We start from the raw sequence: 25,761 nt of genomic DNA, 5'->3' as shown, positions 1-25,761 counted from the left end.
AACGTGGATATTTGACAAATAATCCCCCTCCCCTTCCTAAGCGCCTTGAAACCCTCTGGGTATGTAGTGCGCTATACAAATTTTATGACTTGACTTGACTTGACTTAGACCTCTCCGCGGCCTTCGACACTGTCTGCCACCGTACACTAGTGCAGCGCCTCAGCAACGTCGGAATCCAGGAGAAGGCACTGGAGTGGATCATCTCCTTCCTTGCCGGAAGGACACAGAGTCCGCCTCCCCCCGTTCAGATCTGAAGCCACCGAAGTAATCTGCGGCGTTCCTCAAGGCTCCTCGCTCAGTCCAACCCTCTTCAACGTCTACATGAGCCCCCTCGCAGACATCGCACGCCAACACAACCTCAACATCATCTCGTACGCCGACGACACCCAGCTGATCCTCTCCCTCACCAACGACCCCGCCAGAGCCAACCTTCACGTAGGGATGAAAGAGGTAGCCGAATGGATGAAGAACAGCCGCCTGAAATTGAACTCAGACAAGACGGAAGTCCTCATCCTGGGATCCTCACCCTCCGCCTGGGACGACTCCTAGTGGCCCCCCGCCTTAGGCAGCGCACCCAAACCAACAGACCACGCACGCAACCTGGGCTTCATCCTGGACTCCTCCCTCTCCATGACCAGACAAGTAAACGCCGTCTCCTCGTCGTGCTTCAACATCCTGCGCATGCTATGTAAGATCTTCCGGTGGATCCCCTCCGAGACCAGGAAGACGGTCACCCAGGCCCTCGTCACCAGCCGTCTGGACTACGGCAACTCCCTCTACGCCGGAACCATCGCCAAACTCCAGAAGAGACTCCAGCGAATCCAGAACGCCTCAGCACGACTCATCCTGGACATCCCCCGTTGCAGCCACATCTCCGGACACCTGAGAGACCTGCACTGGCTCCCGGTCAACAAGAGAATCACCTTCCGTCTCCTCACCCACGCACACAAAGCCCTACACAGCCAAGGCCCAGGATACCTCAACAGCCGCCTCAACTTCTACGCTCCCAAACGCCAACTTCGATCGACCGGCCACGCCCTCGCCGCCGTCTCCCGCATCCGAAGAGCCACCACAGGGGGACGGTCCTTCTCCTACCTCGCCGCCAAGACAAGGAACTCCCGACCCACCTCCGCCTGACCCAGGACCACTTCGCCTTCAGGAAGCAACTCAAGACCTGGCGGTTGGAGCAGTAGCGGACCCCCCTCCCCTAGCGCCTTGAGACCCTCCTGGTGAGTAGTGCGCTATATAAATGCTTTGATTGATTGATAGCATCACTGTTTTCTGTCTGCCAGTTTTCCTGCCCTTGACACTGCCAAACTTGACCCTTTTAATGCAATGCTGTGTATTTCTACCCGAGACACAGCACTTTGGTCTGATTGAGTTGGTGACAGAACGAAATTGGATAGTCTTGTGGCTAATACTTTGGCAAAGATTTTAACCTCTAGGTTTCGAAGTGAAATAGGTCAGTATGAGCAGCATTCATTTGTCGCTCTGCATATCTTATGTAATATCGCAACTAAAGCGGTTTCCAGATTGGTGAAGACACCCTCCAGTATAGACTCTAGAAACTCATTAAGGAGATGACGGGTTAAGTGTTTTATAGTGTCTGTAAAATTTGACTGGAAAACTGTTTGCCGAAAGCTTTCCCCAACTGCAAGCTACTCCTCGAATCCTCCTACTCCTCTGCAGTTAGTGTTGCTCTAGATTCTCATGTCTATCCATTGTTCGTTTATCTACGGGGAGATCCTTCATCAGTGGCAGATTGATTCCTTTAATCAGAAAGGGGTGGTTGAAAGGGGGTTGTATGATAATTTGCCCGTCTGGAGAGCAACTCACTGGTGACCAGCAAGTAGAACAGTGTTCCTGTTTTATCCCCTGTCTTGTATCAAATCCTTTTTGTGGCCAACCAAGTGAGTTTGCCGAGTCTAGGGCTATTAGTGGTGGTGTTACCTTCCCCAATTGCTTGGCTGCTACATTGTCAGCACAGGCCGCGTACTATTGCATTAACTGCCACAGTTGGTATTACAGTGGGTTAATCTATAACTCCATATGGTTCTCTTTGAGTCTTGTATGAGAAATCGTTTTCCCCCTGCCTTGAGGGCCTTCCAAAGAGTGTGTGTTGACTTGAAGGAGGCGAAATTCGCTTGAAAGAATGTTGTTTTTTCCGTTTAGATTTCTTTTTAAAATAATCCTCTACTAACAGCAAAGTATTTTATCTACACTACCCTCGCCTTCTTTATGCGCAAGGGTTATCTCCACAGAGGGGTGAACCGATGGACCCAGGGGCAAATACATGCTCCATGCACCCAAGCTAGTTCAGTGGCTGACATGAAAATGTGATCCAACCTGGTGAACGAATGGTACTGGGCAGAGTAGTACATATATGCTGGTTCTTGCATGCGCCCTATTCGTCAGATAGCGGAAGGGCCCATGCATAGGACACAGTTCGCCAAATCTGAGCTACTTTGTGTTGCTGAAGTCTCAGATATATGGCTGTTGATCGTTCCATAGCATCTTTCAAGTCTTTTTCACTAACTGTCGGACCCTGTGGAGCGCCAGTAGCAGGTTTGTAAGGTCAGTTCGGACCTGCTTTGCTCTTGTTGGGGGAGCATAAATACTTGTGAAGGTCTGTTGTCTGAAGTGGTAGAATTTAGTTGATTCAAATGTATGTAATGTATGTAATGTTTGTAAGGTGACGAAGATTGCATATTTTGATAGGAGATGGCTGCGTACATTGTGTCACCCGCAATGGCCTTCCAGCAGAGAAGCAAGTTTACAGTTGTAAGAAGAATTTCTAAATGCCCAAATGGTTGACAGGTCATTACTTTGAACAAAGAAATGGGACAGGCATGATTTGTATATATTATGTATATCCAAAACTGTTGAATAGCAGAATGTGTAGTATACTTTTGTTATGTTGTAGAGGAGATGTGTGTTCTTTTGATAGAATGGTGTGTAGGCCACTTCGTAATAGAAGAGATTAAATTGCTCTTGGAAACGTATTTACCAATTGTCTATTGGGCCTTCTGATTCTAAAATTAGTTCTTATGTTCTGCATCATTAAATAACAAATCCATTTTTTACATCCATGCTCAACATAAACTTATCTTTAACAAGTGCCATGGTATTTGCAGCCATTGACAGTTGGATCTAGAAACTCAAAACTGTACACTGTGTACCATTCGTGAGAGGAGTAAAAGTATCAGATGGAAGGAAACCAGATGTGCGGTTTCCGAAGTGTTGGTTTTGTCAAATTTTTCAGTAAAAACTAGACAAATGCTCAGATGTATGCATCATAAAAACTGCAACTGTAGAGGCCCAGTTATCCAAGTTTTTATTTGGTATTTCACCACAAAAAGCTTAGATCAGAGGTACGTAAGTCAGCGATATTGGAAAATATCTGAAACAAATGCTAACTCCTTTCTATAATTTGTGCCTTCTTTTAGGAAGTGGAGCTACTGCTGTTGTGCAAGCAGCCTACTGTATTCCAAAGAAAGAGAAGGTGGCAATAAAGAGGATCAATCTAGAAAAATGCCAAACCAGCATGGATGAGCTTTTGGTAAATATACAATTTAGAAATGGCCGATTTGGGCTTACATTGAAAGCCATCTTTAACGATTTTGATAATGTAGAAATATCAAATTTGAATGCAGATATGTGGCAGCTGGTACATTTAAGCTCCCTATTTCTATGGCTACCCACCTCTGGTTTTGCCTTCCCCTTCACTGCAGCAATAGTTACTGCTCTTGTTTATAGAGCATCATTTTATTTACTTATTTTCAGTTTTATCCCTGAAATTACACTTATTGCACTTTACCTAAAAATGTTGGTACAACAGAAAATGCATAATTGTGTGTACAGCTGCTCGCTACCATTTCGTGAAAGGAGCCAATGAATCCGAGAGGGGTATTGCAGATGGTATTCTTAGTTTTAAAGTGCCACCAATTTCTTATGACTGCTGTTCAAAATGTACAATGGCACGAGTAGAAGTAAAATATTTTATGTATCGTTCAACAAAAGAAAACGCTCTCTACTAACATGTCCTGTATTCATTGCAGTGTGCTCGACTGCATTTTGAGGAGTGTAACTTAGTAAGAAGCTCACTGACGCCTGATGTTCTCCGCCCTCTTACTTGTAATTAGCTCTAACCCCATTCTCTGTTTAGGGCGAGACGTCAAAGGGAAGTCTGGTCACTCTTAGCCCTCATCCACTCTGTCATCACCTTGCTATAGTATTACCTCTATTCCTCTATTGCATTCAAAATATATTCAAATTCACCCTGCGTCAGTGCTATCTCACCTCCCATAATCCACACCTCTTATAGCTATCCCCAGCATACATTCCCTCAGTTCACATCATGCATCTTCTTGCCGCCCACCCACTCTTTTTATGTTTAATATTTACACACTTTAAAAAACTGAATTTTTTATTGGGGTGGGTGACTACCCACCTCACATAAATTTTACAACCCATGAGCCCTTAATGCTTCTAAATTCACCTGAGTTTAACTGGCTGGTAGCTATGGCACAGAGCAGACTGGCTTAACTTGAGGCAATGTGTAAAGTTTTTCTGTATTACCAAAATAGTAATAAAGTCGAAATGTAAAACAATAAAAATCCCCAGCAGAACTAAAGCTTATGATTTCAACAACAAAATGACAACAATCCATTAAGGAGAACCAGAGACAAGCATTTTAAAGTTTTAATTGGGAATAGCATGAAAAAATCACGAAGTTCCAATGATAGTCAATGATTGCGGTAGACTGAGACCTAGACACAATGAGGTTAAACATAATGGAGTGGGAGTCAGATGCAGCTACTAGGTTCGTCCTGGTGAAAGATTTTCCCTTCCAACTATAGTCCTTTAATCCCAATCCACCGCAGAGTACCCTTCTAAAGACTCCCACAACCCCAGGTGAGACATTTAGAGACTCACAGGGTATCAGCAGAGGCCATCAGCAGGTTCCAGTTCAGGTCTAGTTGTCCCTGGTCAGCTGGCAGTTGCATGAAAGGCTCTTATAGCTTGTTCTATCCTTGTAGTTTAAACTAGAAGTCCGCCAACTGTCCCATGGAGACTTTGTCCTAGGCACAAGAGGAAGCAGGTGCAGTCCTTCAGGGCTCCTCTCTGGTCATAGACCACATGTCTAGTCCTGTTTCTGTTCTTCGTCCGGTAGCATTCTGAAGCGGGTACCTGGGGGTGCCACATCTATGCCTGGCACAAGCCAATGAGTTGAATGGACTCCTGAGCACATCCTTTCAAACAGTGTAAAGGTTCACATGGCTAAACTACCAACTTTGGACATCTTTAAGATGGCGGATATCTTCGGCTACTCTCAACTTGAGTACTGGAGGCGTGTGTGGGGAATGTACCATAATAATAGTATCCTCACATATCTATCACCAAAATACAGTTTGAAACAGTCACAGTACCAACAATAGTCCCAGAGTTAGAAGTCCACTAGAACAAAACAGGGGGTTCCAAAAGCCAGACAGTGGATACTTCAGAATTGATTTGGCATCCTGCTTCCCTCCTTTTTAAGTGCGCCCGAGTGTTATACGTAAAACCTATCGGACCTCGTGAGCAGGATTTGACACTATGATTTGTAAAATTATGCTCAGTCCTACCTTGCAAATTCTGTCTGGTTCAGAGGAGTAATTTCTGCCTATTCAGGTCAGCCTTGTTAACTCCTGAGAGGCACTTTGCACCTTTTTCATACCTATTCAAATGCTAATTACTGGCTGGCAGAAGTGTGAGAGCAAATGAAAATGTGGCCTCCAGAAACTTCAGGCAGGAAAAAGGTAGCTTACTAAAAGTTTAGGTTTCTTAAGTATTTATTAAAAATCTGAATTTCACATTGAATTGTATTTTTTAATAACTATATTAGCTAGTCCTACTCGTGATACAGTATGAGGATTTTTAATTTGTACTCTGGTTTTTGAAGTGGCACAGCTAGGCCTGCCACAGTGAAAAATAGCTTTTGGGTCCTAGTCATCGTAAGGACATGTTAACATTACATTTCTACATGTCCTACTTTTAAATACCATGCACCCTGCCTTATGGGCAACAAGCCCTGCATTGGGGTAACTTATTAATATTAAATAGGAAGGTTTTTATCTGTCAAAATGGTTTATTTTGACAGATCGTATTGTAGTATTTAAACTGCCAAAACCCAACTACAAAGGTAGGCCTGACGTCCTGTTTCAGACTATGTAACACAAGAAAAGGACAACCCTATATTCCAAAGAGGACCAGGGTCAATATATATTACATAAACATTGGTCTGATGTGACTCGTTCCAAATCTTGGAAACCTCTTAACTATACTGAGGAATCAACCATCTAATGCAATATAAAGTTCCTTCTACATTACATGAAAGTAAAAAAAAAAAGAGAACAATGGACTGCTAGTGATTTCTGTCTATTACATATATTACCAATTCGTATGCAGTGGTAAGTGAGTAAGTGATCATAGAGTAAACGACACAGTGCTCAAAGTGAACCAATATTTACGTCCTATATGACTTAAGACACTGTACAATTCCCCCTTTCCTATTATTATCACTTTGATCTGATAGAGACTTCTAGCCGTCGATTCCTCACCTGGATCTGGAAGTTTTTCATGAGCAGTACACCTGGACGCTGGGTGGAGGCTTGGGCCATGGTCTCTCAAGCTAAGGCTGATGGGACAGATTCAGCTAAGTTAACGATTCGTTGTGGGCTGGACACGACTGACTCACTTGGGAGAGTTGTTACTTCGTTGAAATTGCGGCACCATGCCTGGCTAAGAATAACTGGTGTTTCCGAGGATGCCCAAGCCTTTCTTATGAACATGTCGTTTGATGGATCCCACCTCTTTGAAGACTAGGCGGACTCAGCGCTCGAACGTTTAAAGGATAGCAAACCTAAAGCCAGGTCCATGGGTTTTTCCATGGCATCTCGCCAAGCCCAGTTTATCTCCCACTCCATGGAAGGGGCTTCCAGCCGCATCTTTACCAGCCCAGCCACCATGGTGCTCAAGCTTCCCAGTCTCTGCATGGCTGAGGACCTCATGCCCTCAGAGTCTGTGGGGCTGGCAGCCATAGGTCAGGCCAGTTTTGCAACATGAATCTTTCTTGATTCACTATGCTGTGCATTATTCCATTCCGCCATCTAGTGGTTGGGTCCAGACTTAGTATTTTCTCTCCCTTTTTCTTTCTTGGCCCAAGTGGGCGTCGACAATCCACCATTTGGTGTCGACGCGCTTTCTGCTGAAGCCCCCACCTTTGGTCGTCATCTTCAGATTCTTTTTTTACCGCCGTTGGGTCTAGATCGTGACCGAAGAATTCCAGAGTTTTGGAAGAGGAATCAACGAAAAGAGAAGAAAATCACTGAAAATCAAAGTTTTCAGCACACCAGACTACTGGGCTGGTAACCGGGACGATGAGGGATAAGGGTTCGAGGCATGTGGGCTGCTGAATTCATATCTGTGCATAGATCGCCGCCTAGTGTTGGGTCCGGATGATTGCACATTGTTGTCCTGGAAGAGTCTTCGAAGTATCACGAGATAGGTGGCTCCTCCCCTGGACTACAGTGCGCATGGGCATCGACTCCATCCTCAGATTGTTTTTTTCCGCCATTGGGTTCAGATGTCTTTAATTCCCTCTTGTCGGAATCGATAGAAAAACTTTCTTGAGACCAAAAGGTCTTTAGTCTATACATCTGTATTGTCTTGCGTTCGGCTTTACTTCTTCTAGCTCGGCTCCGAGCCAGATTCTGTACTCCTGCGTGCTCTCGGCGTGGAAGGCCTAGTCGACGCTCCTGACCTATCGACCATCCATCATGGAACGAAGTCCATTCAAGAGATGTCCGGTCTGTAACTCGAAGTACCCCCACATCGACGTCCACCCGGTGTGCAACAAGTGTCTGTCGCCGGACCTCGATGAGGACAAGTGTATGGCTTGTTCACGCTTCAGGTCCAAGAAGACACTTAAGCTTTGACGAGCTGCGCGCCTGGAGGCCCAGCAATCTGCTCCGGACGACAAGGCCAAGGGGGCTGCGCCCCGTGAGTCGACTCCGAAAGTGGCCTCGAAGGACTCAGTTGAACCGGCGCGTCCATCCGCCGCGTTCACCAAGAAGGTGACAGACTCCCTGCAACGCATCCGTGAAGGCACCGCGGTGGTCGAACCGAAGGACCCTCTGCCTGCGAAGCCTGTGGAGAAACCAGTTAAGGCGTCCACGCCGATCCTCCTCACGTTGCCGCCCAAGATGGCGCCATAGGCCTTCGCTCCTAAGGCAGTGGCCGGCGTGCCCGGAAAGGTCTCCTCGGCGCCGAAGGCGTCGTCGGTGGTTCACGGCCCGCGACCTCGACAACCTTCGGGGCATGAGCGTCAGGAACACTTAATCGACGCCGAAACGGGCAGGCTTTCCCTCCTGAAGTGGAAAATCACCCCGGAACCCCAACTGGAGTCTTACAAGATCCCTCTCAAGAAGAAGAAGGACTCTGCTTGCTCTCCAGTCTTGGTGGAACCCCTTTCACCACAGACTCATGTGTCGCCCACTTACTCGGATGTGGACGCTGCTGAGGGAGATGATGAGTATGAATACAGTTATCCAGTCTATACAGACCCTGAGGATACAAATGAGTCATGGGCAGCTGGTGGTGACCCTGGGGATCCTCATTCAGGACAAGACCCTCAACTCTTTTCTGCAAAGACGTCACCTACAGAAGACTCTGCTGCTTTCAATGCCCTCATTGAACGGGCTGCTAACAATCACAATGTCCAGCTGCATGCTGACCCTGTGGATGTGGACTTCCTCTTTGACACTTTTTCAGTTTCAGAAAAAACTGTAAACTCTGCCTATGATAAAAGGTGTTTTAAAGCATGCTGCTGAGATCTTTAAAGAACCTACCAGGGCAAGGGTGATCAACCCTAGGATTGACAAGAAATACAAGTCGGCGCCTACTGATCCTACCTACATTAAAGGACAGTTGCCTCTGGACTCCCTTGTCGTCTCGAATGCCCGGAAGAGGGCCAATTCTCAGACTACGGGTGATGCTCCTCCCCCAGACAAAGAATCCAAGGTCTTTGAGGCTTCGGGGAAGAGGGTGGCAGCACAGGCAGCCAACATCTGGCGCATTTCTAACACACAGGCGCTTCTAGAACGCTATGACAGGGCGCACTACGATACACTAGAGACCCTGTTGCAACACCTGCCTGATCAATAAAAGGAAGGGGCTGAGATGCTGATTCAAGAAGGGAAGCTAATCTCTAACGCTTCCATTAAGTGCGCTCTGGACGCAGCTGATACCGCGGCCAGAGCTATAAACACTAGTGTTATGCTTCAGAGACATGCCTGGCTGAGAATCTCTGGATTTAAGCCAGACATACAAACCACCATCCTGATCCAAACGGTTAACCCAGATCACCTGTTTGGCCCAGAGGTCGACACCACCCTAGAAAAAATGAAAAAGGACACCGACACTGCAAAATCCATGGGTGCCTTACAGTCCCAGCAGTTTCGGGGTGGGTCCTTTCGTCGCTCCAGCACTAGAGGCGTCTCAAGGGGTCAGCTCTCCCAGTCCACGCAATACTACAAGGGCAACACCCAGACTACTTGCGCCAACAAGAGTCGAGGTGGATATCGTGGCAACAGCGCCAAGGGCAGAGGACGGGGCAACAACAGCTCCAGGCCCTCTACCACCAGCAAACAGTGACGCCTTGTCACTGCACCCCGACGGGGGGAGACTCCAGCAGTTCCTGCCCGTCTGGAAGTCCATCACGGACAGGTGGGTCAGAAAACTTATCCAATACGGTTACTGTCTGGAGTTAACATCCACTCCACCCAACATGCCCCCAAGGCACCGTCCTATGTCGGACGAGCACTTGCACTTATTGCAGCAGGAGGTCACCGTCATGCTGCAAAAAGGGGCAATAGAGCTCGTGCCTATGCAAGAAAGAGGCACAGGGGTCTACTCCCTGTACTTCGTAATACCAAAGAAGGACGGGTCCCTCAGGCCCATCCTGGACCTCAGGCCACTCAACTACTACATCCTGTCGGAGCACTTCCATATGCTGACCCTGCAGCAAGTGATCCTGTTGCTCAGGCAGGGGGATTTTCTCGCAACTTTAGACCTAAAGGATGCGTACTCTTACATTCCACTGCACCTTTCACACAGGAAATACCTCAGGTTCACCATCCAAAACCAGCACTACCAGTTCAAGGTTTTGCCTTTCGGTGTCACCACGGCACCCAGGGTGTTCACAAAGTGCCTGGCGACGGTGGCGGCGCATCTCAGGAGACGGAACATCCACGTCTACCCCTATCTGGATGACTGGCTCATCCAAGCGAAGTCAGCCCAGCAATGTGCCGCCCACATGTCCCACACCATTCACCTCCTGCACGATCTGGGATTCTCACTGAATTACCCAAAATCCCCCCTCTAGCCCGCCCATGTACGGCAGTATCTGGGTGCGACCATAAACACTCTGGCGGCCACAGCACAGCCGAATTCAGTGAGGGTCAGCAGCATTCAATCGCTGATACAAAAATTCAGGCAAGAGTGTTCATGCAGTTGATAGGCATGATGGCCTCCTGCATTTCCATAGTCTCGCACGTGAGGCTACATATGCGTCCGCTTCAGGAGTGCTTAGCACGTCAGTGGACTCAGGCTCACGGGCAGTTGAAAGACCTAGTGTTGGTGAGCGGTTGGGCATACAACTCTCTGCATTGGTGGAATCCACGCAACCTTTGCAAGGGCCGACCGTTCCAAGAGCCTGTGCCACAGATCATCCTGACGACGAACGCTTCTCTCCAGGGATGGGGAGCTCATGTACTCCATTACACTGTGCAGGGGCTGTGGACGCAACAGCAGAGGAAGATGCACATCAATGTTCTGGAACTGATGGCGATCTTCATGGCACTGAAAGCCTTCAAAGTACATCTGTGCAACAAGGTCGTGTTGATCCGGACGGACAACATGACGGCAATGTACTACATTCAGAAGCAGGGAGGAACACACTCTCCGCAGCTGTCTCATCTGGCTCAGAGCATGTGGAAGTGGGCCATTCAGAGGAACATCTTCCTTATGGCGGAACCCCTCCCGGGCAAGGAAAATCAGATGGCGGACCTGCTCAGCAGGCACAGCCACCAAATGCACGAGTGGGAGATACATCCATCAGTACTCCAACCGTACTTCCAAAGGTGGGGTCATCCAGAGATCGACCTCTTCGCCACAAGGGAGAACGCAAAATGCCAAAGCCTCGCTGCCAGGTTCCCACACCCACAGTCGCAGGGCAATGCGATATGGATGAACTGGTCAGGCAAATTTGCGTACGCTTTTCCCTCCGCACCCTTGATACCGCTGGTGGCACGCAAGCTCAGGCAGCACTCGATGACTCTCATCCTGGTTGCTCCAACGTGGGCTCGCCAACCATGGTACACCACGTTTCTGGAACTATCCGTGGTACCGCATCAGAGGCTACGTCTCACACCCAGCCTTCTGACGCAGAGCCATGGCGACATTCAGCATCCAGATCCGCAACAGCTCAACCTGGCGATCTAGCTCCTGAAGTCCTAGAGTTTGGCTACCTGCACTTGCCTTCCGACTGTATGATTCAGAAAAGGGGGTGGTGATGGACAGAGTATCTGAATTAAACAGAACACTCATACCCAGTCAACAGATCAGGGCTTGATCCATCACCGTTTTTAGCTCACTGCACCATCCCAGCTCAGAACTTGGCTACATGCAAATTAGTCTGTCCCTGACCCAGTGCATCATGGGAACAGGGCAGACCAAACTACCAAGCCAATTCTTATACTGGGAAGGAAACAAGCTTCCGGGGACCGGTTTCTGGCATTACAGCCGTCTTCGGCCTGGCTTGCTTGAATCTTGATGGTGCAGTGAGAAAGGGACTCATGTCTGAGTATACCCTGCCACACCTATAGTGCTCAAAAACGATTTAGAAAAGGGGGTGGTGATGAACAGAGTGTCTCATTGTCGCCTTTGCACCACACCACAAAGGTAACCCTATTTCCAAGGCTGGTATTGCTAGGTGGATCGTTAAATGTATCCAGATCTGCTATCTGAAAGCAAGACGTACTCTCACCATTCCACCAAGGGCCCACTCCACCAGGAAGTTGGGGGCCTCTATGGCATTCCTTGGAAACATTCCTTTGGAAGACATATGTAGAGCAGCCACATGGTCTACCACACACACACACTTACAAAGCATTATTGTGTTGATGTGCAGCAGGCAGCTGTAGGGCAGGCTGTTCTCAAAACACTTTTCCAAACTGCTGCAGCTGGCACGGGCGGCCGCCATTAATGGAGGGACTGCTATGTATTCTATGCACAGATATGAATTCAGCAGCCCACATGCCTCGAACCGAATATGCTACTTACCAGTATGCATCTGTTCTTGGCATGTAGGGCTGCTGACATTCATATCGCCCGCCCTCCTCCCCGGCGCCTGTAGCAGCTGCAGAATTCACATATACTTCTAGCATGGTCATCATTCACTGAGTTTCACTCCATCTTGGCCACAATGGCTAAAAACAATCTGAGGATGGAGTCGATGCCCATGCGCACTGTAGTCCAGGGGAGGAGCCACCTATCTCGTGATACTTCGAAGACTCTTCCAGGACAACAATGTGCAATCATCCGGACCCAACACTAGGCGGCGATCTATGCACAGATATGAATGTCAGCAGCCCTACATGCCAAGAACTGGTAAGTAGCATATTCGTTTTCGACCGAGATCTCGACGTTCAACTGAGAATGTGTTTGCAGGGGGCTCCCTGAGCGCTGGGATGAACAAAACACCTTTCAAGTTTTGCACCAATTGTCACCACAAATACGCCCAGAAGGACCAACATCCAGTCTGCAACCTCTGCCTGCCGCTCGACCACAACAGCGAGGACTGAAATGCGTGCTCTGCGTTCACACCCAAGACCCTCAGAGTAAGAGAGGCAGAGAAGGGCGAACCACACAATGCAGGGGCAGGGGCCACCTCCTTCGCACATAGACTTGGGCCTCTCCAGTGGAGAGGAGGACAACATCGCAGAGGGACTGGAAGTCTGCATGGTCGTCGAGGTCCGTAAGAAGATGTCGAAGGAGGTAAGGAAATCGTCGACCCCCAGACACTCGAGTGACACTCGAAAGGGCGAAGCTAAGCCCTTGAAGGTAGCATTGCCACCGAAACACTCGGTGAAAGCAACCGTACCCAAGGACAAACAGCTGAACGGATCCTTCGAAAAGGACTCCCAGATGGCGAAAAATCTAGGTCGTCGGAGGAGGATGCCCTTGAAAAGGACACCTCGGCGCCTAGAAAAGAAGGGCCAACTACTACCTTGACCTCAAAGCAAAGCGCTCCAACTTTCGACGCCGAACAGGCCGCCGAGATGGAAAGGAAGAAGAGGAGGCTTGAGGCCGAAATGGCGAGCATCCTGCAGCGGAAAAGGGGCTTCGGCGAAAAGATGAGCCAATGAACCATCCCGTCGATACCGGTGCCTGAAGTCGAAAGATAATGAGGACGCTGAACCTCCGAAAACACCTGAACTGGTTGAGGAACAGGAGGAAGAAGCCATGCATTATTTTGAGGTCGTAGATGACGAGGATCAGCAGACCTACCAGCACTCTACCTCCTCAGAGGCACAAGACTTTGAGTGGCATGACGTTGACGCAGATGTGCCCGAAGAAGGGGTAGACCCATACCGTTCGAGGCCTTCACCGTCAGACAACATAGGGATCTACAATATAATCATCCAAAAGGCTGCACAGACCTATGGGGTAAAATTGGAGGAAAAGCCCAAGGCATGTTTCCTCCTAGAAACTTTACTGCCTCAACAAACTAGGAGACAGTTCCTGCCCATGCTCCCTGGTGTTCTGGTCCATGGAAGGGATGCCTTTAAAGAACCAGTGGTATGCAAAGCAATGACTGCAAGAGCGGAGAAAAAGTATAAACATTCCTTAAAGGACCCTGCATACATCCAGGGGTCCGTGCCAGCCGATTCCATAATTACAGGAACGGCTAGGAAAAGGGCTAATTTACTCACAAATGTCTGACCACCTCCAGACAAGGAGAGTAGAAGGATGGACCTCACAGGGATGAAGGTGGAGCGGAGTGCGGCAATCCAATCGCGCATCGCTAACTCCAACGCCCTAATCAACAGGCACGCATTCCAGCACTGGGAGGAAGTGGAACAACTCCTGAAGCATCCACCAGCCCAGTACCAACAAGGAACAGCTCACCTAGTAGAAGAGGGAAAAAGCATGGCGAACACATTTTAAAATCATCCTTGGATGCTGCGAAGACGTCCAGCAGACAAATGATGATCGAAGTGACAGAGAAGACACGCCTGGCTTAGAATTTCGGGATTCAAGCCAGAGGTGCAAAACAACATCCTGAATACACCGTTTACCTGAGAGCAACTGTTTGGCACACCAGTTGACAAGTTAACCCAGCTCAAAAAGGACAACCAGACAGCAAGGTCCATGGGAGCGCTGCAGTTCAGAAGGATGAGAAGGAGTACACCTGCTAGAAGGCCAGGTGGTAGGGGGGCAACGTACCTACCACATCGCACCAAACGTTCCAATAAAGCTATCCAGGGAACAACCAAGACCAGCAGCAGTAGGGACAGCAACAACAGAGCTGGCTGTACCAGCCCCGGGGCCAGTCCTTTTGAGGGGGCTCAAACGGATGAGGACAGACACGAAGAGGAGGCCAACAGCTTTCCTCCAAGTGACTTCACCATGAAGCAAACACCCACCCTAGCAACACCTCGGGTGGGCAGAAAGAGAGAAAAACCGAAACCTGACGTTCCACAAAAAACAGTCCCTCGAAATACACAGCACCAGTAGGAGGCAGGATAAAGGACTTCCTCCAGGAGTGAAGGAAGGTCACAACAGACAAATGCATACTAAACATCATATAATACGGATACTGCATAGAGCTAGAGAAACAACCTCCAAACAGAAAACCAAGGAACAAGGCACACTCTGCAAAGGAACTTTCGCTCTTGCAACTAGAAGCGCAGGTGCTGCTCAGCAATGAGGCAATAGAGGTAGAACCACACAACCAAAGGAACAAGGGGGTTTACTCGACTTAGTTCCTCGTGCCTAAGGTGGATGAAACACTAAGACCTATCCTAGATCTAAGTTTCTTGAACAGATTCATAAGAACTCAAAGATTCAAAATGACTTCCCTACAAGGAGATTACATGGCAGCTATAGATTTAAAGGATGCGTACTTGTACATTCCCATCAACCACAAGCACATCCCCATCAACCACAAGCACAAACGTCTACTAAGGTTTGTGATCAACCAAACTCACTACCTGTTCACAGTACTGTCATTCGGACTCAAATCCACACCAAGGCTGTTTACAGAATTTCTAACAGCAGTAGCAGCGCACCTACGAAGGCAAGGAATACACTGATATCCCTACCTTGACGACTGGCTTGTAAAGGCAAGTTCATACAGCCACTGCAAACCACATATCCAGTAGGTCGTATAAACACTGAGCCAACTGGGTTTCTCAAATCATTGGAAAAAATCGTCAACCTAGTCGGAGCAGATCAAAATATTCTTAGGGGCCGAGATCAACACCATACAGGCCAAAGAGTTTCCCAGTAGGAAGAGAACATTGGCGATACTGAAGGAAACAAGTCTTTACCGCAAGGGGCAAGTTCTGACAGTGAGGAAGTTGAGCAAGCTAGTGGGAATGATGGCGGCGTGCATCCACCTGCTCCCAAATATTCGACTACACATGAGACCATTCCAGGAAGGGATATAGCAGCAATGGTCACAGGCAACAGGGAGTTGGGAAGATCTAGTGGTTGTCACACATGCAGTGCATCAGGAAATGGCGTGGTGGAACAAGGAAAACATTTCATAGGGGAAACCATTCACACAACCAACTCCAACAGTGACCATCACAACGGACGCCTCCCAGCTGGGGTGGGCCGCGCACATGAACTCAAGGTGAGGGGTATATGGTCGCAGCAAGATGCGGTCAGACACATCAATTACCTAGAACCAAAAACGGTGTTCCTAGCCTTAATCAATCAATCGGAGTACTTGTAAAGCGCACTACTTACCTGTGAGGGTCCCAAGGCGCAGAGGGGAGAGGGGGGGTGCTGCTACTGCTCGAAGAGCTAGGTCTTGAGGAGTCTTCTGAAGGTGAGTAGGTCTTGGGTCTGCCGTATGTGGGTAGGGAGGGTGTTCCAGGTCTTGGCGGCGAGGTAGGAGAAGGATCTGCTGCCTAAGGTCGTTAGTTGGATGCGGGGGACAGCGGCGAGGGCGAGGCTGGCGGAGCTGGCGGGTGGGGGTGTGGAAGCTGAGTCTGCAGTTCAGGTATGCTGGTCCGGCGTTTTGGAGTGCTTTGTGTGCATGGGTGAGGAGCTTCAAGGTGACCCTCTTGTCGACTGGGCGCCAGTGTAGGTCTCTCAGGTGGGGGGTGATGTGGCTGCGGTGGTGGACGTTGACTATCAGTCGGACGAAGGCGTTTTGGATGTGTTGTAGTAGTCGTAGGTGTTTGGCTGGGATTCCTGCATAGAGTGCGTTGCCGTAGTCCAGTCTGCTGCTGACGAGGGCCTGTGTCACCGTTCTTCTTGTTTCGGTCTGGACCCACTTGTAGATCCTGCAGAGCATGCGGAGGGTGTTGTAGCAGCAGGAGGAGGAGACGGCGTTGACCTGCTTAGACATGGAGAGGGAGGAGTCGAGGATGAATCCTAGATTGCGTGCATGGTCGGTGGGTGTTGGTCCTGTTCCCAGTGTGGTCGGCCACCAGGAGTCGTCCCAGGCTGAGGTGGTGGGTCCGAGGATGAGGACCTCCGTCTTGTCCGAGTTCAGCTTCAGACCGCGACGGCCTTGATTCCCTCGTGGAGGTAGGTTTTGGTGGTGTGTGGGTCCTTGGTGAGGGAGAGGATGAGCTGGTTGTCGTCAGCGTAGGAGATGATGTTGAGGTCGTGATGGCCGGCCACTTGTGCGAGGGGGGCCATGTAGACATTGAACAGCATTGGGCTGAGGGATGAGCCCTGGGGGACGCCGCAGATGATGTCAGTGGCTTCGGATCGGAAGTGTGGGAGGTGGACGCTCTGGGTTCTGCCGGAGAGGAAGGACTTGGTCCAGTCAAGAACCTTCTCTTGGATTCCAGCTTCTAGGATGTGTGTCCTTAGAGTGCGATGGCAGACAGGGTCTCATTCGGCTGACAGGTCCAGGACGATGAGGGCTGATGTTTCGCCATTGTCTAGTTGGCGCCTGATGTAGTCTGTGGCTGCGATGAGGTCTGTCTCAGTGCTGTGGTTTCGTCTGAATCAGACTGAGACGGGTCCAAGATGTTGTTGTCTTCCAGGTGGCGGGCCAGTTGCATGTTGACTATTTTCTCGATGACCTTTGCCGGGAACAGGAGCAGGGAGATGGGCCGGAAGATCTTCAGGTCCTTGGGGTCCGCTTTGGGCTTCTTGAGGAGGGCGTTTATTTCGGCGTGCTTCCATCTTTCCGGAAATGTCGCTGTTTCGAAGGAGATGTTGATGAACTTCCGTAGTTTGGGTGCGATGGCTGCATCTGCTTTGTTTAATACGTGGTGTGGGCACGGGTCAGATGGAGATCCTGAGTGGATGGAGTTCATGACCTTGCGTGTCTCGTCGTCGTTGATGTTGGACCAGGAGGTTGGGCGGTTGGCGCTGGTGGTGTTCACAGGGGAGGTGGAGTCTGGCGTAGTCGGGGCGGTCGTGGTGTTGAATCTGTCGTGGTATTGAAGCTGTCGTGGATGTCAGCGATCTTGCGGTGGAAGAAGATGGCTAGTGAGTCGCATAGTTCTTGTGAGGGCGGGATGTCGTTGGCGCTGGGGTTGGAGAGTTCCTTTACGATACTGAAGAGCTCTTTGCTGTCGTGTGCGTTGTTATCCAAGCGGTCTTTGAAGGAGAATCTCTTGGCTAATCTGATGAGGTGGTGGTGTCTGCGGGTGGCGTCCATGTGTGCTGCGTGGTTGTCCGGTGTGCGCTCGTGGAGCCATGTCTTCTCCAGTTTCCGGCATGCGTGTTTAGAGGTCTGGAGCTCGTAGGTGAACCAGGTGGCTCTCTTGTTGGCGTAGATGTTGGAGGGTTTCTTGAGCGGGGCGAGGGTGTTGGCACAGTCGTCGATCAACTGTCTGAGGTTTCGGGCTGCGGCGTCTGGGTTGGCGGGGTTGGTGGGTGGGTTCTTGGCGAGGGAGGTGATCAGCTGGTCTTCGGTGACTTTGCTCCAGCAGCGGCGAGGCAGCAGTTGTGTGCCATGGTGCGTGGTTGGTTTCTTTTTTTTTTTTTGGAAAAAACCTTTATTCAGTTCTGTAAAACATAATGTCAAGCCTACAACCCAGGGGCCGGCAGACCTAATCGCAACCGCATCAATGCAAAACAGCCCTTCAGCCGACAACCCTGGGGTCCGGCGGCGTAGTAAAGTAGAGTGCATACAGAACCATCAGTTCCAACAAGGATGTACTGACGACCTGGTTTTTTAAACTGGAACAGAGAAAGCAGAGTCAGAAATCCGTTGTGAGCACTGCATTACACAACGAGTCACATACAAACCAATCAATGTCACTTTGTTACAGTACAGGTCCTCCCACAGGGCCATCCCGGGACATGGCCAATTTCGCCGTAGGAGAGTCACATAGCTCCCCCCGATAAACATTCCAGTGCCCCCATTTCCTGTCCCACATTTTGGGGCATTCTCGAATCTTGTACACTGTCTTTTCAGCGATCATGCAGCGATCCATTTCAGCCACCCAGCTCACCACCAATAGTCTGTCCGGCGAACCCCACTTCATTGCTATAGAACGCTTAATCAGCAGGAAGCCTAACGCTGCCCATTGCAGCTCCAGGTCAGTTAGGTCATTGGCCCCCCAGAAGTTAAGGACACATTCCTTGGGTGTTGGCAAAATCGGTTTACCTAGGGAACTACTCATTTTTCGGATTGCTCCATTCCAGAACTGTTGCACCACTGGGCATTCCCACAAAACGTGGTAGAAGGTACCAGGGAAGCCACAGCCCGGCAGACACAGGATATCAGGGCGCCGCCCAATTCTGGCCAAGGTAAGGGCAGACATATACGCTCTGTGTAACACCTTTAATTGGATCAGTCTAAATCTATGGCAAATAGCAGATTCCCTCTGGGACATTAAAGCCGAGCGCCAATCTTCCTCGTCTAAGGAGCCCAAGTCAGCCTCCCATTTGGAACGTAGGGATTGAAAGGGATCAGGGAGATTATTGCATAGATTACGATATGTGAGGGAGATGGCCTTCTCAGGGAGGGGTTCCGATAACAACCTGTCCTCTAGGGGAGAAGCCATAGGAAGGTTGGCCAGATCCGGAACAGCCCCCAAAATAGCATGTTGAATTTGCAGATATCGGAAAAATTCGGTGGCCGCAAGGGCGTATTTAGTCTGTAGGTCGTTAAAGGTCAACAATTTACCCTTATGAACAAGGTCTCCCAGCTCCGAAATCCCAAGTATGCCCCACTTATCGAAACCCCGACAGAAGCAAAGGGAGCCCAGACTCTGCGCAGACCACAGAGGCATTGCTTTAGTGAGTCTGTTTGCCCATCCCAGACTCTTAGTAGCCTTGTGCCAAATAGCCACTGTGTGTGCCATCGGTCCGATATATCTAGCTCTAGAGGGCTTACCATAGAGAGCTCCCATTTATCTCTCACGACCAGTCTGACATCTGTCCAGGAGGAAGGCCGGGTTCAGGGGCGAGCCGTGCACCCATTGGTTCACAGCCACTAGTTGCGAGGCCCAGTAATAAAGACGGAGGTTAGGAAGGGCAATGCCCCAGTCATACCACCCTTGAAAGAGTTTACAGAGGGCAATCCTAGCGGCTCCCCCATCCCATAGCAAGAGACGAAGCTCGCTCTCAACTGTACGAAAATAGGAATCTGGAACCAAGAAAGGGCAGTTCTGCAGAACGTATACGAAGTGCGGGAGTGCTAACATCTTAAATAGCGCAGGTCTACCCGGATGCGATAGTGGGATCATAAAACACCTTGGAATCTGGTGTAACAAAGATGCCAAGATACATGAAGCCCTCTGTGGCCTCTGTGATGGCAAACCCTCTGGGCAGTCAGGGCGGGAGCCATGTAACATATAGAGCACAGATTTAGTCCAATTTATGGAATATCCTGAATACTTCCCAAAATTGGTAAGCACATGAAACAGGCTGTTAATAGAGGACCGAGGGGATGACACGTATATTATGTCGTCGGCATATAGGGAGATTTTATCTGTGACATCCTCAGTCCATTGTAGGCCTCTAATAAAGGCGTCTGTGCGGATCCAATGAGCCAGGGGTTCCAGAGTGAGGGCAAACAATAGTGGGGACAGGAGCAGCCCTGTCTGGTGCCCCGATGAAGCGGAAATTTCCTGGATGTGTGTGTATTAACTCGAACGTGACCCCAGAGGTCCATATAAAGAAGTCGTACCCAGCTAATGAACTGGGGTCCAAAGCCAAAGCGGCGGAGGACCTCTAACAGGCATGGCCATTCGATAGAATCAAATGCCATTGTGGCATCTAGGGATAAAATGGCCGCATCTTGTTGCAAAATGGGTCGACGACTCATTACAATGTACATCCTGCAAAGATTTAAGGCTGTATTGCGACCCGGAAGAAACCCGGATTGGTCATCATGAATCAGGGAGGGAAGCACTAGGAGGAGGAGTCACCAAAAGCTTAGCCAAAACCTTTGCCTCCGCACTGAACAAGGAGATAGGCCTGTAGGACCCGCAGTCAGTGGGTGGTTTAGTGGGTTTGAGAATGACCGCTTTAGAGGCCAGTAGTTGGGCTAGGGGAAGTATCCCGATCTCCCGACTTTTTATAAACTTATTCCAAAGATGAGGGATAGCGTCCGGGACCATGCCCTTCAGAAATTCGATAGGGACCCCGTCTGGGCCCGTAGCCTTGCCGGAATTAACGGCAAACAGTGCTGCGGTCAATTCCTCCACTGTGATGTCGGCGTCCAGGGCCAGTCTATCCTCATCTGACACAGTTGGGAGACTCATCTCGTCCAGGAGTTGCCTGGACTCTTCAGACGTGTAGCCCTCGCCAGCTGTATAGACCCGCTCTAGGTGGTCAGCAAAGGCCTCCGCAATGTCCTGAGGGTCCGTCACTGTTGAGCCATCTGGCTCAACTATGGACGATACCCATCTGGACCCCTGATCACGACCCTCCAGCCAGGCAAGCATCTTACCTGCGCTGTCTCCGAATTCGTAGACCCGGTGACGCGTGTGGAGCAGCCTCGCCTGCGCCTTTTCCTAGGACAAGGCCTTATAGGCCAGTTGTTGGGTACGGAGCCTGGCCGGAGTAGCCTCTGACGGGGCGACACTGTGGGACGTCTCAAGGTCGATGAGTTCGGATTCAGCATGAAGGATCTGTTCATTATGCTTCCTCAGGTAACCCTTCTTTAGGGCCAGTGCCTCTCCCTTCATCACCGCTAAGTATGCCTCCCAGAGTGTGACCGTTGAGTTCACAGACCCAGTATTTTCAGCGAAGTAGAGTTCGGTGCGTTTCTGCAATGCTTCCCTAATGTCGGGGATTTGCATTAGCCAGGGGTTGATGACAATGGGGCCCAGTGTAAATTGGCGATTATAGGTGAGGTCTACACTAAGCCGCGAATGGTCGGAGGTGCCACGAGGGAGGCCTCTTGGGTGGACAAAGCAACCGACGTCTGCAGTGGGGCAAAATAAGTAATCGATTGTAGACATACTATTATGTGCATTGGAGTAATGAGTGAAGTACAGCGTGGCTGGATAGTGAAGGCTCCAAATATCTGTTAGCCCCATAGCGTGCGCGAAGTCCGCCAAGTCTGAGGTATGTTGATGGGAACTTCGTATAGGTTCACGATCAATGTCGTCCCACATCGTCACATAAAATCCCCACTGATCAGGAGAGTACCCGGGGAAAGGCCTAGCAATTGAGCGCCTAGCTCCTTAAGGGAGTCTCGGATCAATGTAGGTGGAAGATATGCTGAGATAATATTTAGGGGGCGTCCCTCCCAGGCGGCCTCGGCAAGCACAAAGTGGCCCAGTGGGTCCGCCCAAGTCTGAGTGTGAGTAAGTGCAAGAGTTTTGCGGATCAGAATCCCGGTGCCGCGGGATCCTGAGGAGAACCCTGCGTGGACTAATAGTTTGTACCCCCCTCGTTGGAGTGCCTGACTGGTGTTACCTACTAAGTGAGTTTCCTGGAGTAAAACGATGTCCGGGGAGTGGCGCAGAGCGTGGTTGGTTTCTTGAAGGTGAAATGGATGCAGCGGTGGTTGGTCCAGTGGAGTTCGGTGGTGTGGTCGAAGGGGATGTTGGAGCCTGTGGAGAAGACTGGATCCCGCGTGTGGCCGGCAGCGTGGGTGGGTTCGGTGATGAGTTGTCTGAGGCCGAGGTTGGCTAGGTTGTCGGTCAGGGTGGCTGAGTTGAAGTCGTTGTTATTCTCAAGGTGGAAGTTCAGGTCCCCGAGGAGGATGTAGTCCGTGGAGGCGAGTGCGTGGGTGCTGGCGAGGTCGGCGATGGAGTCGCTGAACTGAGCCCGTGGTCCGGGTGTCTGCAGATGAATGTTCCTCTGACGGTGGTGTTGGGGTCGGTGTGGATCCGGAAGTGCAGGTGTTCAGCGGTGTTGAGGGTGTCATCTGCGTGGGTGGCGACCTTGAGGGTGGACTCGTGGACGATGGCTATTCGTCCTCTGATTCCGTTGGCGCGATCCCTGCGGGTGATCTTGTAGCCGTCTGGGATGGCTATGGCGATGACGGGCGCCGAGGAGTCGTTCCACCAGGTCTTGGTCAGGAAGGCCACGTCTGGGGGATTTCAGAAGCATTTTTACTGAAACAGGGTGTTGGTCCGAACTGACAACACAACTACCATGCTCTTCATCAACAAGCAGGGTGGAACACAATCAGTACCACTATCGGGGCTAGCACAGGAAATATGGACATGTGCCACTCTACTAAGAATAGACTTACTAGCAATACATCTCCCAGGGAAGGACCATGTGGAAGCAGACTGACTCAGCAGGCAGACGTCAGCCTCCCATGAATAGATCAACCAGCCGGCAATAGAAATAATATTCCAAAGGTGGGGAACACCGCAAATAGACCTGTTTGCAACACACCAGAATGCAAAATGCCAACACTTCGCAACCAGACCATTGGTCACAAGGGAATACGCTATTGATAAGTTGGTCAAGGACATTTGCATACGGTTTTCCCCTGATACCACTGGTACACAGGGTACTCAACAAATGCAGGATCAGCAACATGACGCTAATACTGATAGCACCTCAGTGGGCCAGACAGTCCTGGTTCTCACAGAGAGTTGAAATGGCACAAGAACCAGCACACAGGTTCCCAAGAAGAAGGGACCCGTTAACGATGCAGAACGGAAAGGTGCTACACCCAGAGCCAGAGAGCCTCCGCCTAGCAGCATGGCTCCTGAAGACCTAGAATTTGCACACCTCAAACTACCAGCAAGTACTATGGCAGTACTCAGGGAGGCCTACCACAAGAAAGTGCTACATAGCAAAATGGAAAATGTTCCCCCAATGGTGCATCAAGGAGAAACTACAACGGAAGATCACAAGGGAATCCACTATACTAAGATACTTAACGCACCTGCTAAAAATCAAACTAAGCTACACATCCCTAAGGGCGCACTTAGCGGCGATAGTGGCTTACACAAGAGAAGAAACAGGGAAATGTTTCTTCACCTCTCAAGTTGTGAAAAGATTTCTGGAAGGAGCAAAAAGAATCACAACCCCAAAGAGGATGCCAACACAAATGTGGAACCTCCACGTAGTGCTAACTCAATTAATGAAGGCACCCTTTGAACCTATTCACAAGGCTACACTGCACATGCTCACACTAAAGACAGCCTTCTTAGTGGCTATCACGTCGCTTCGAAGAATAAGTGAGTTGCAAGCGTTAATACTCCAAGAACCCTACTATACACAATGACAGGATTGTAATGAGAACGGACCCACACTTCATGCCAACAGTGGTGTTTCGGTTCCACATTAACCAAGCAATCCAAATACCACGTTTTTTTGCAAAAACCTACCACAAGCACAGGAAGGGCGCTACACACACTAGACACCAGAAGGGCTGTAATGCACTATATAGAAAGGACAAATGAGTGCATAAAAAAAGCAATTCTTTGTCACCTTTGCCAGCAGTTTTTTGGGACGACCAGTCACCAAAAATACGATTGCACAGTGGATTGCACAAACATTTCAACTCTGCCACAAGCAGGCAGGACAACAGTTACAAGGAGCAGCTCAAGCTCACTCAACAAGGAAGAAAGGAGCAACAATTGTGTTTCTGACGAACACACCTATTCAAGACATTTGCCAAGCTGCAACTTGGTCTTCTGGGCATGCATTCACTAAGCACTACTGTGTGGATATTGAAATGAACAAGGAAGCGCAAGTGGCACAGAAGGTCCTACAACACATTTTCAGTAACCAGTGCTCATCTTCCACCCAACCACCGCAATGAAAACAAACCACTACTAAGTCTATGCACAGCATAGTGAATCCAGAAAGATTCACGCTGCAAAACGTATAGTTTCTTACCTGTCGGTGTAGTTTTGCAGCTTGAAGACTTTCTGGATTCACTAGCGATCCCACCCTCCTCCGCCACAAAGATGAGACAGGGGGACAGAGCGGGTTAAACCTCACACCTAGCTAAATGGATAAGCAAAGAGGATAACACAAAACAAGAAAAAAGAATCCGTAGATGGCGACCAAAGGTGGGAGCTTCCGCAGGAAGCGCGTTGACGTAACTAAGAACACCAAATGCTGGGATGTAAAAGCACACCTGGGCCATGGAAAAAAAAAGAGAAAATACTACGATTCCGGACCCAACCACTAGATGGCGGAATGGAATAATGCACAGCATAGTGAATCCAGAAAGTCTTCAAGCTGCAAAACTACACCGACAGGTAAACTATACCATACCAGCCCGCTCCCCCCTCCCCCCCAGGGATTGCTCCATCCCCTTCATGACCGTTCCTCAACAAAGCCACCAGTTTGTGACCAACTGACGGAGGGCCATTTTCCTTACTCTGCTTGCTTCACATGCCTTTACAGAGTTTAGCCTAAGACTGCTTTGTCCACGCTACTAGGATAGCTGGTCTATAAGGTTGACTTACAACCAATGATCATAAGGGTTGCTTGGCATGGTACAAGGTGATCACTAGAACTAGTGAGCATCATATACCAGGCCAACTTCTCACAGTCGCCCACTGGTCTTTGTATATAGTGATATAGGTTTGTCCGGATGCTGCTTATTGACTCCATGGAGCATGTTTACCCATCATACTTTTGATACTTAAATGCTGTAATGTTGGATTTGATTTATAACTATACTGACGAATACCTGTTTTTTGGTTAGTTATGTAAAACCTACAAATTGTATTGTGCAGCAGCAACGTCATACCGATTGCTTCATCTGATGTACATGTGTTATTACAATATGTAAATGCTGCGATTTTACTATGCAATTCCTAATAAATACAATAAAAAAAAGTCATGTAGATGCGGTGGATATCCTTACCCCCTAGGTGTAGCAGTAGGGCTCTACGCCTCTCCCGGGATATTCCTGCTCCCTCGAAATAGATTTGGAGGCGATCAGTCCAGTCTCTCCAGCGGGGAGCAAGGGACGACGGAGGTCCGTCGACGATGAATGACTCCAGGGCGGGAATTGACGCCACTTTGGCACGTGCTCAGCGTGCTGCGCCGGCACTTCGACTCTCCCCACCTGTGTGA

General features: G+C 49.5%; 1 protein-coding gene across 1 annotated transcript in view; it reads left to right on the top strand.

The window, feature by feature from the left end:
- OXSR1 (oxidative stress responsive kinase 1) overlaps positions 1–25,761 on the top strand; it is a 783,663-nt gene that overhangs the window by 139,195 nt on the left and 618,707 nt on the right. Inside the window, exon 2 of the mRNA XM_086940877.1 lies at positions 3,447–3,559. Within this exon, the coding sequence (XP_086797003.1) occupies positions 3,447–3,559 (113 nt within the window). The remainder of the gene's footprint in view (positions 1–3,446; positions 3,560–25,761) is intronic.

This window comes from Lissotriton vulgaris, chromosome 10 (assembly GCF_964263255.1).
Source record: "Lissotriton vulgaris chromosome 10, aLisVul1.2, whole genome shotgun sequence".
NCBI lineage: Eukaryota > Metazoa > Chordata > Amphibia > Caudata > Salamandridae > Lissotriton > Lissotriton vulgaris.
Note: the sequence above shows the minus strand (reverse complement) of the source record. Positions and strands in the feature narration are given on the sequence as shown.